General features: G+C 36.3%; 1 protein-coding gene across 1 annotated transcript in view; it reads left to right on the top strand.

Moving 5' to 3' along the window:
- The window catches only part of OVCH1 (ovochymase 1), an 85,656-nt gene that overhangs the window by 53,077 nt on the left and 20,375 nt on the right, over positions 1-12,204 (top strand). Inside the window, 4 exon segments of the mRNA XM_011979579.1 lie at positions 4,797-4,922; positions 5,919-6,054; positions 6,702-6,841; positions 9,262-9,367. Of these exon segments, the coding sequence (XP_011834969.1) occupies positions 4,797-4,922; positions 5,919-6,054; positions 6,702-6,841; positions 9,262-9,367 (508 nt within the window).

Genomic DNA, 12,204 nt, shown 5'->3' on the forward strand with positions numbered 1-12,204 from the left:
TGAAGTCCTTATAGATTCTGGATATTATCCCTTTGTCAGATGGATAGATTGCAAAAATTTTCTCCCATTCTGTAGGTTGCCTGTTCACTCTGATGATAGTTTCTTTTGCTGGGCAGAAGCTCTTTAGTTTAATTAGATCCTATTTGTCAATTTTGACTTTTGTTGCCATTGCTTTTGGTGTCTTAGTCATTAACTCTTTGCCGATGCCTATGTCCTCAATGGTATTGCCTAGGTTTTCTTCTAGGGTTTTTGTGGTTTTAGGTCTTATGTTTAAGTCTTTCATCCATCTTGAGTTAATTTTTGTATAAGGCGTAAGGAACGGGTTCAGTTTCAGTTTTCTGCATATGGCTAGCCAGTTTTCCCAAAGCCATTTATTTTGTAAGGAATCCTTTCCTCATTGCTTGTTTTTGTCAGAGTTGTCAAAGATCAGATGGTTGTAGATGTGTGTCATTATTTCTGAGGCCTCTGTTCTGGTCCATTGATCTATGTATCTGTTTTGGTACCAGTACCATGCTGTTTTGGTTACTGTAGCCTTGCAGTGCAGTTTGAAATCAGGTAGTGTGATGCCTCCAGCTTTGTTCTTTTTGCTTAGGATTGTCTTGGCTATACAGGCTCATTTTTCAAAAGCATTTCTATACACCAATGACAGACAAACAGCCAAATCATGAGTGAACTCTCATTCACAACTACTATAAAGATAATAAAATACCTAGGAATACAACTTACAATGGATGTGAAGGACCTCTTCAAGAAGAACTACAAACCACTGCTCAAGGAAATAAGAGAGGACACAAACAAGTGGAAAAACTTCCATGCTCATGGATGGGAAGAATCAATATCATGAAAATGGCCATACTGCCAAAGTAATTTGTAGATTCAATGCCATCCCCATCAAGCTACCACTGGCTTTCTTCACAGAATTAGAAAAGAAAAAAAAAAAAAAAACCCTTAACATTTTCAAGTACTTCGAATTGAGATAGCAAATATGCTTAAGGTTGAGTGTGTGTGTGTGTGTGTGTGTGTGTGTGTGTGTAGGGAGGAGGAAAAAAGGCAAGAGGGCTCAACTTCTTCAAACATAGTGGAACCATGCCAGAATGCTGGAAGAATATATATTGTAAAAGAGCAAGTCAGAAGATGGTTAAAAATAGAGCAGGGGAGGAAGGTGAATGAAAAAATAAAGCAAAAATACATTAAAGGCTTTTAAAGTGGCAGGATTGAAAAGATCTGCTGAAAACACGCCAGCACTCATTTTTCATTTCATGCACAGAGAAACCTGTTTTTGTTCAACAAAACAAACTTGCCTCCTCCTGTCTGCACACATGGAATGAAAGCTTTTTGGCTCGCAGTAAGGAGGGAGGTGGGAGGTGATTGAAATAATTTGGTTAATGGGGAAATCTGGAAAGAAAATAAGTTTGTGTATGTCATTGACCATGTGTGTGGCATCTATTTGTGCTTGATTCCAAAGTGCGTAGAGGCCGGGGAAACTGCTGCGAGGGTGGGATTGTTTTCTTAGGACAAACTCTGAGAGATTAAATCACTGGGTTAGAAAGCAAAAATGTTTGCTTAAAGAATCTTTCTTTATAAGTACAATCTAATTTAGACTACAGTGACACAATTAATTAGCCTACCTGCTTGGCACGTTTCCCCCTAGAATCGGATCACCTCCTCCATCCCCCTTGATTAGAACAGTTCCAGGGCTTCTTGCAGCGAGAATAAAATTCACACTCCCTGGAAGACTCCCTCTCTGTTAGCTCATGGGTTCCCAATACCTCTCATTCTCACCTTGGGACCATTGTCTGTCTATTCCCAGCACTTCAAAGAGCTCCTTCTCATCCTTGTGTCTCATGTCCTTCAATTCTTGATGGAAGGTCACCTTCTTAATGAGACCAACCTTGACTGATGTAAGTTGCATCACGCCCCTGCCTCCAGACTTCTCAGTTCCCTTTTCTTAGAGCACTTATTATCTTCTGACACAAGGGTCTCCAACCCTCCAACCCCCAGGCCGCAGACCAGTACCAACTCGTGGCCTGTTAGGAACTGGGCCACACAGCAGGAGGTGAACAACGGGCAAGCATTACCACCTGAGCTTCGCCTCCTGTTAGATCAGTGGCAGCATTAGATTCTCCTAGGAATGTGAACTGCACATGCAAAGGATCTAGGATGCCTGCTCCTTATGAGAATCTAATGCCCGATGATCTGAGATGGAACAGTTTCATCCCAAAACCATCCCTCCCACTGTTTGTGGAAAAAAATGTCTCCCACGAACGTGGTCCCTGGTGCCAAAAAGTTTGAAGTCCGGGGTTAAAAGATTAGAATCTAACACAGTATAATTTTTTTTCATGATTATGGCTTATCTGTGTCTTCCCGATTGAGTATGAGTTTCATGAGAGCTGGAATTTTTGCCTGTTTGGATCAAGAAGCCTCAGTGCCTAGAACAGTGCCCGACATGTAGAAGACACTTCATAAATAAGTGAACAAGAGAATAGTCACCTCCTCAAAGAGGGCCTCTCAGTCTAAAGTAGCATCATGCATTCCTTCCCACAGCCATTGTCTGTTATGTTGGCTTTCATTTCATCTTTGATCTCTCTATGAAACCATCTTCATTTACCTGACTAAAATGAAAGCTTCATGAGAGCAGAGACCTTGCTCTCTGTTCCCTTCTGTATACTTCCAATGAGGTCAACACCTAGGGACTCGAAACGTTTTCTTTTTCATGAATTTTTGCTGAGCTTGTTTTTTTTCATGAAGATTTGTTAAATTACTCTTCAGAAAGGCTAACTTAATTTTCACGGTCATTAGCAGTGCCAAGGATCTTCTTTCACCATGCCCAGAACCTAATATGTCAATTTAATGGGCAATTGTCCTTTAAAAATAATCATTAATGGAGATAATTTCTTTTTTGCTTTTATTTTTCTTTGTTTTAAGACTATGTCTCCCTATTTTGCCCAGGCTGACCTCGAACTCCTGGGCTCAAAAGATCTTCCTAGTTCAGCCTCCCAAATACCTGGCACGTGCTACTGGACCCAGCTTGTTTGTTTAAAAATTAATTGCCATTGTCTTTTGTACATTTTTAAAATTTCAGTATTATTCTTTTTATTGCTTTATGAACTTTATATAAAAGATATTTTTCCTTGGTCACATCTATTCTTAATGCTTATTCTTAATGTTGTCATAAGTTTATTCTTAATGCTTTCCTTTGTCATTAATTTATTCTTAATGCTTATTCTTAGTATTGCCATTTGCTTTCATATTATTTATTATGTTAATGTAAATTTTTTAAAATTTAGTTGCTTATCTATACCTGTCTTTGATCTTTGGTTTTTATCTCATTACTTTCATGCTTAAAAATTTATTCCCCATTCTGAGGTCAGAATGTTTAATTTAAAAAAAAACTCAAAATCATGCTGAAATATATTTTCTCATATGGTAAAGTGACTATAGCTGCTTTCTTTTTAAAAAGTCTTTTTCTTCTGACTTGATAGCACTGTTTCTATAATATACTATATTCTTATACGGAGAGACACATTTTCTGGGGAAACTTGCCTTTATCATTATTGCCTATTGAAAACCATGCTTGACTTCATTGTAGATTACCTAAGGAATCCCTATAATTTTCCAACCTAGCATTTCTTTAATTTTTGAAATTGTCAGCTTGAACTTTGTGGAATTGTTCTGTCCCTTCAGATTACATCTAGGAGAATAGCAAGCCTGTAATGGAAATATTATTCTTTACTTAAATTATATAGCATTCTTTACTGTAAAATGCTGTTTCTCCCTGTTAAAGGTAGCAATTCATTTAAAAGTTACATTCACTTCTATTTGCTACAAAGAAATATTAGGTCATTCTTCAAATAGCATTTCACCATTGTATATTTTAAAATGCCAACGAATGTTTTTCTTCTTTTCTCTTTCTTGGCTCTTATCCCCTCCCTCCTTTTATCCTACAAGTATTTGTGAAGCACCTACTATTAGCCAGGGACTAAGTCATCTTGGTTCTGATGATTCAGTAGTGAAAAAAATAAAATTTTCTGCCCCTATCAAGCTTATATTCTAGCAGGGAGAAAACACATAATAAGATAAAATATAAGGCATCTTAGATGGAAGAACTAAGGAAGAAAAAATAAAGTGGGAAAGGAGAAAAGAAGTATCTGGGATGTAGGTGCCACATAGTTGTATGTAGTACAATCAGCAGATATCTTTCTGAGCAGGTGAATTTAAATAAATGTTACAAAGTGATACTGAATTATTCTTAATGTAGAAGAGTTTGATCCTAAGAAATTCACACGTTCTTTCCACACATGCTTAATCAGCCCTCTGAATCATTTCAGAATTATGATTATAATTTTCCCTTCTATCTTTGACTTAGGTTCTCAAAGCAATCAATAAAAGACTGACTATAGGGAAATAATACATTTTCAAGTAGAAAATGTTTTCCATCATAGATCTTCATGGTGAGGTATTTTTAATAAGTAGGTTACTTTTCTAGGAGAAATTGGTCATATCAGTCATTTTAGAGATAAAATAATTTACTACCTACTGTCCTTCAGGAAGCACTGCAACAAGTAGATAATGATGGATATTAAATACATGGACCCAAGTTGAAGATCCTAACTTCCTACCCCACTAGTTTGTGATGCTGAGTGAGTCACTTGTGTTCTGGAATCCTGTTTCCTCGTTTTACAAAATAGAATCAATTCCTACCTCATGGGTTAAATTAATTGCTCTGCCTAAAATATAGAAACTGCTGTAAAATTGTCATTCTTATTTTTTTTACTAGAGTTCACTTTTTAACCTAGGTGGATTACATGGGAGAAGACTTTACTCAATGACTTTCATGAGTCCTGGACCACGGGTGAGGGTGACATTCCAGTCCTTTGTACAAGGTGCATTTGGCATAAGCTGTATAGTCTTGAAAGTCCTAGGTATGTCTGGTTATTTTATAAACTCGTAAAGGCTAAAAAAATCAATATTACTCTATTTAGGAATATTTCAAAACCTACACAGCATTTTGAAAGAAATTATGTTTCTGTGGGGAAATTGGTATATGTTTGAAAGGAAAATCTACTTAAGTCACCTAAGATTTGATCAGGTCCAAAAGGGAAACTGCTCAATAGAGAACTTGATTGAATTGTATATGATTTCTGAAAATGGCTAAGATATGTTGGTTGCAAGATAACTTTTGTCTGTGGCTGCAGTTTTATACCACAAAGAATGGTTTCTGCAGCCATAATTCTTGTGACTCAGAAGATTTGGTTTCTAAATCTTAGCTGGTTGATTAGCTGTGGACAATTTATTATCTCTGATTAGAATTTTCTTTGTAACGATATAATAAAAAACTAGAATAAGTTTTGAAAACAAACTACACAAATATTATATTCTAGCATTGTAAGTGTAAACGATGTAATTCAGAGTTGTCAGATTAAACTTTAGAACATGTAATTAGTGAGGTTTTTTTCTTCTTGATATAGACAACTGAAAGCTAGCTTCCCCCCTTGGCACCTAAAAGCATTGCTGAGAATATATTTTTCTAGACCTGTGTATACTGCATATTTGGAAAAAGTTAAATGAGTAATAAAGCATTTATATCATATGAAAGTTTTCTCTTGGAAGAATATATTAAGAATACTGCTTTCAGATGGAATTAGGCAGTTAACAGGTATTATCCATAGCTGTGTCCTGTAATCTTCCATAGACCCTAGGCTATGTCAGAGATCATTCTGAGAGATGTGCTTGTTTCCTGTACCTTTTGAATATTTAAGATGGAGAAAATTTTCAGTGAAACCAACCACCTCCTAAGAATTACTTGTTTTCCCATGACAATTAGGGAAGAGAGCTGTTTACCTTGATCTGAAAAGGCATATAGGAAGCCTGTTAAACATTGGTTTTATTCTCATTTTCTCTGCTTCCTATTCTTCTAGGTCCAAAGGACAGTAAAATAACCAGACTTTCCCAAAGTTCAAACAGAGAGCACTTGGTCCCTTGTGAGGATATTCTTCTGATCAAGCCAGAAGGGATCATGCAGATCCCAAGAAATTCTCACAGAACTACTATGAGGTAAGGAAGGAATGATTATTATAATGGAAGAAGTATGTGGAAAAAATGGCTTGACTGACATCAACACTTGGTATTTACTTAAAACATTATTCTTCACCTCTTTTCCATAAAGAATACACTCTTAGGTAACCCCTAATCTATGGCCTTTAATATGGAAACAAAACAAAACAATGTAAGAAGGTTCTTGTTTATGAATTGTACTTTCTCAACAAAATAGACCATGTACTAGCAAAGTGAAAAGTCAAATCTCTACAAAGAATGTTGGAGGCTGATATAATGTATGTAAACTACTTGGGCACATAGTAGATACTTAATAAATGATGCATGGGAGTTTGGGGCAAATTCTGGCACATGTACATCCTTCAGATCTTGTAAATTTTCAATCAGAATTTAAAGCAATACCCACAATTGGTCAACCATTCACCATAATGTGTGAACTTTACAAATTTTGGCAAATTAGGTATTAGGTAATAAATTTAATATAATTTAAAGTACAAATCTTTCTCTCTCACAACCGTAAGGAAACAGACACAAAAACTAAGGCTCACTGGGGGTCAATAACATTGATGCATTAATTTCTGAGCAAAATAACTAACAATATATTCTGTTTAGAAATAATTTCTGACTTTGTTTCATCTGTGCCATAGTTGCCAATGGAGGTTAGTAGCCCCTTTAAATCACATCATTCAGCTTAATATTATCAACTTCCCGATGAAGCCAACAACTTTGGTCTGTCATGGTCATCTGCATGTTTACAAAGGATTTGGACCAGGAAAAAAATTAATAGGTAACTGGTTTCCCATGAATCACTATGCTACTGATTTTCTCTTATGAAACATGTTTAGATTGTTTTATATTCAATATGTGGCTTACATGTGACATACACTAGTCTCTTCTTATAGGATGTTGAAATAGACTTACTGTTAAACTTTTGTCAGATTTAAAATTAAGATATAAAATCTCAGGTTTAGTTAAAAACAAAGTCCAACAACGTTTCTTACATGGATCACACCTAGATTAAATTTGCCCAGAAATACTAAAAGTAAAGAATGAATGAAGTAGTTTTAGACAAAAACACAACAAAATTAAGACTTTAAATTAATAAGGCAAAATAATCACAGCAAAAGGCATTACATGAGTTTATCAATTGGTAGTAGTTAGAAACCTGGTTACTGTGATTTAAACTCATTATTTTCAAAGAGAAATGCAGGCGCACTGCTAGTTCAACAGTTGAACTCTACCAGCACTAAAGGTACTTCAATTATTTTGGCTTTTCCTGATGGTTGCATAATGGCTATTTCAGTTCTCATCATTACATTGATGAAAGAAGGCACAGGGAGGATTATCCCTATCAGGAAAGCAAACATGTTTCCAAGAATCCTGTAGCAGACTTAAATCTCTGGCCAGAATTGTCACATGGCCATGCCTGACCAGAGGTGACTAGAGAGAAGGGAAATGGAAAAGCATTTTGGGTGGTCAACCAAGATTTCTGGACACCATGGGACATAGAAGTCCACAGTTCTGAAATCTGATGGTTCTGGGTCCATATCTCTGTTCTGCCACATACTAGTTAAGTGACTTTGGGAATGAGCTCAAATCTTTCTAAGACTCAGTTTCCTCATTTGTGAGAGGAGACACCCCACCACCATGCACACTATGGTCTATGAATTCCCAGTTTACTTAATCAAGAAATAAATGTGTAATGAAGTAAAAGCCCAGCGAAAGAGGATGTATGGCTTTTTGCTGGCTTTGGCCTTCCTAAGAAGGGCCCACATACAGGTGTCACTCTCCGTGCAGGTAGGGTCCTCTCAGAGTGGATAAAAAAGTCAATTGCTAAACCACTGTCTTTTTTATTCTTCAGATTTACAATACTATCCTAGAAGTAAGTGCATTAGAATATTTCTGTTTCTATTTAGGAGAATGTTGATGAGCACCAAGCTTTCTTGGTTCCTAAGCCAATTCAGCACCAAGAAGACCACAGCTTCTTGTGGGGAGACTGTAGCATCTATGAAAATGATGTATACTTCTACCATTCTTGCCTTACAGAACACCTGTTACCATTCACTGCCTCATGAGGTTGTTTTGAGAATTAAATAAGAGAAGACATGTTAATCAATACTAAGAAACCAAACTTGTGTTTTGTTTAGATTAGAAATATTTATTCTGATTCCTGTTCTTAAAATTGTGCTGCTTGGAGGAAAAGTTTAGATTGTCTCCCTATTGCCTCTTCTATGGGTGACAGGGCAAAAACAGATTGGAAAAACAAAGAAATAAAGAAGGGGACAGGGAAGGAAGAGTACATTAGCAATGTCAGTTATCACTTGCAATGTTAATCAACTATATATCTGTTCTTTACTTAGAACTAATTCACAAAACATACTATTTTCTATTTCCTTTTCCCCAAAAGTTTTATGACTCTTTTTCAATTTCTCTAAATAGAGTTTACAAGCTCTGTGGTATAGGGAAGGAAAAAAGTATTTATCTTCTACCCATCTATCCAGAGGAACAAATCCTGTGATCAGAAGTTTAGAACTTACAGCCCAACCTCTGGGTAGGGGAGAGGGACTGGAAATTGACTTAATCAGCAATCGCCAATGATGTGATTGATCATTTCTATGTAATGAAGCCCTCATAAAACCCCAAAAGGAGAGTTCAGAAAGTTGAGTTGGTGAACACATGGAGGGTGCTGGGAGGATGGTGTACCCAGAAAGGACAGTGAAGCTCTGTGCCCAGACTCCATATCTTGCCATATACATCTTTCATTTGACTGTTCCTGAACTATATCATTTGTAGTAAGTAGGTAAACACAAGTAAAGTGTTTCCCTGAATTTTGTGAGTTGTTTTAGTAAATTATCAAACCTGAGGAGGGGATCGTGGGAACCTCTGATTTATTGCTGGGCAGTCAGTAGCACATGTGACAACCTGGACTTGCAATTGGCATCTGAACTGGGGAGTGAGGACAGTCTTGTGAAACTGAGCTCTTAACTTGTGCAGTCCATGCTAACCTAAGGTAGATAAGAATGGAATTGAATTGTAAGATACCCAGTTGTTGTGGGGGGAAAAATCCCATACATCTGGTGTGAGAAGTGAAGTACCGAGAGTAGCAGTAGTTGTAGGAGAGATAGAGATTTTTCCTTTAGTTGGTGTAGAGAAGTGTTTTTTTTGTTTTGTTTTTTGTTTTTTGTTTTGTTTCTCAGACTATCTTAGCTTCATTGGCTGGAACGCTAGCAATGATACTGACAAAAGACAAATTAAAACGAGAAAAACGGAATTTTCTTAACACATATATCATGCATATGTGGGAAAATTCGGTGGTGAGTAACTCAAAGAGGTGATTAGAACTTGGGCTTATATAACATTTTAACAAAAGAACAATAAATAAGAGAAGTGACAAAATAAAGGAAAAGGACTTTGAGCTTCTAAAGGCAAAGAACTTGAGCTTCTAGGGGTGGCATATTGTAGGAAAGTGAATATATTGGGGACAGCTGTAGAAAACTAAGGTTTCTTTAGAAAGATTTGTTATGTAGATTCTTCTGGTGTCGTCTCTGGGCTGATAAGAGTCTAGATTTGTCTCTAAGAATTGTTCTGCCTTTCCTAGTGGAGAGAGTGGGAGGGCAGAGAGTGTTTCTTCTGTCTACCTTTTTTTTTCAATTGCTTTCTGCTGAAAATAATCCTTGTGCCAGGGTGGTATACTGTCAACCACCTCCGGGTTAAGTCAATGCTTGACCTCAGCAGATTATTTGATGAACATTTGACAGAACCAAATAGGATTTATCCCAAGAACACAAGGAAAATTGAATATTAAAATGTATATTAAGATTTTCTACTATAAATTAGAAAAAATAGATACAAATTATATAGCAATTGTCATCTTAAAACCATAGCAGTAAAATGTAGAAGATATAAGGGGAAAATTACTTCAATTACATTTAGCAATAAAAGCCATATGATAACTAGGAATAACCCTAAATTTGAGATTTATTGTTCAAACTATGAAACTTTATTAAGTTGCATGTGTGGGCACACAAATACATACAAACACACAAATATTTGCATAGATAAAAGTACCATGTTCCAAAACTGAAAGACATAACTCATTAACTCAACACAAATTAGTTTAAAAATATATTTTCCAACTAAATCCAATGGAATTTTTTTTCTGGAGGGATGAAGAGGAAAATTAAACAACTCCAAAATTTATCCTGTAAAATAAATAGCACTAGCTGAAAATATCTTGGGGAAAGAATGACCAAATGTTTAAGGTAGAATTGCTCTATCAGATATTTAAAGTATATTTTAAAACAATGGTAATTAAAACTATCAGAAGAAACAAGTGATTGAAAATAGACCAGAAGGGGCCCTAGAAAATTTAAGACCACCATATGTGGTTTATTTGGAATTACCACTCAGAAAATGTATAAAATTATTCTTCACATCACACAATAGCTGATAAAGGAGTTAGTTTTCATAAGGCATTAAAATTGGAAAATATTGGTAGTTAACCATATGGAGAAGGACTTTCTCATATAGATATAGAAGTAGTAGAAGAAAACAAATTAATAAGTTCTTACATAATTAAAAACACTTCTGCATCCACAGAAACAAAACTAAAAAGCAAATACATGGGATTTTCAACTATGCTGAGAAAAGTCTGAAGTAATTGATTTAAGAAGTGTTTACAGATCAATAATAGAAAAGCTAAGATCTGTAAAATAAATTTATAGGACCTAGACAACTTTGACTTAGTCTTGATTAAAGTTAAACCACAGATCCTGTGCCTTCTGTTTTCCACTTACTTTTCGAAAGAATGACACACTGTTGACCCAAGTGCTTTTGAGAACACAAAACATAGGATTAACCATTAGCCTCTTCTGATAGATAAGAAAGGTTACTGATATTTACATACCAGTTACTACACAATCTAAATTAAATCTCTTGTTTTTTGTCACAGTGAAATTGGTCCTCTGGCCATCTCTTTACTAAAGAGGGCAGAGTTTTCCTGTAATCATGGAAAGCCTACTAGTTCTTAGGATCCTTGATTTGAAACCTTGAAAACTATGAGTGTTATAGCAAACTGCATTTACTAGACTGTTTGTTTCAGAAAATATTGTGTATGATCAGTTAAACTTAGAGGTGGTTTTGAAGTGAATTATCACTCTTATGATAATTAACCCATGACTATGACCATCTTGATCTACCTCTAGTTAAGTATAAAACACTGAAGGATTTTCTTTAGAATTGGAGGATTCATAATATTAAAAAAATTAAGTACAATAAATAAGGGTCTAACCAATTTCAAATGACAATTCAGAATCACTGTTTTCCATGATATACCCTAATTTTAAAAATGACAAATTAAAAGGTGAAGCCAGCTGGGCTTCTGGATCGGGTGGGGACTTGGAGAACTTTTTTTGTCTAGCTAATGGATTGTAAACATGCCAATCAGCACTCTGTGTCTAGCTGAAGATTTGTAAGTGCACCAATCAGTACTCTGTAAAAACGAACCAATCAGTGCTCTGTGTCTACATAAAGGTTTGTAAACGCACCAATCAGCACTCTGTATAAATGGACCAATCAGCACTCTATAAAATGGACCAATCAGTAGGACATGGGCAGGGCCAAATAAGGGAATAAAAGCTGGCCACCCAAGCCAGCAGCGGCAACCCATTGGAGTCCCCTTCCACACTGGAAGCTTTGTTCTTTTGCTCTTCACAATAAATCTTGCTGCTGCTCACTCTTTGGGTCTGCACTAGCTTTATGAGCTGTAGCACTCACCTCAAGGGTCTGTGGCTTCACTCCTGAAGTCAGCAAGACCACGAACCCACCTGGAGGAAAAAACAACTCTGGATGTGCCATCTTTAAAAGTTGTGACATTCACTATGAAAGTCTGCAGCTTCACTCCTGAAGTCAGCAAGACCATTAACCCACCAGAAGGAAGAAACTCTGGACACATCTGAACATCTGAAGGAACAAACTCCGCACACACCATCTTTAAGAGCTGTAACACTCATCGTGAGCATCTGCGGCTTCATTCTTGAAGTCAGCAAGATCAAGAACCCATTGGACGGAATAAATTCAGGACACATTTTGGCAACCCAGATGGGACTATCACCAAGTGGTAAGTACCATCAGACCCCTTTCACTTGCTAT

The sequence above is a fragment of the Mandrillus leucophaeus genome, unplaced genomic scaffold (assembly GCF_000951045.1).
Source record: "Mandrillus leucophaeus isolate KB7577 unplaced genomic scaffold, Mleu.le_1.0 Scaffold203, whole genome shotgun sequence".
Taxonomy (NCBI): domain Eukaryota; kingdom Metazoa; phylum Chordata; class Mammalia; order Primates; family Cercopithecidae; genus Mandrillus; species Mandrillus leucophaeus.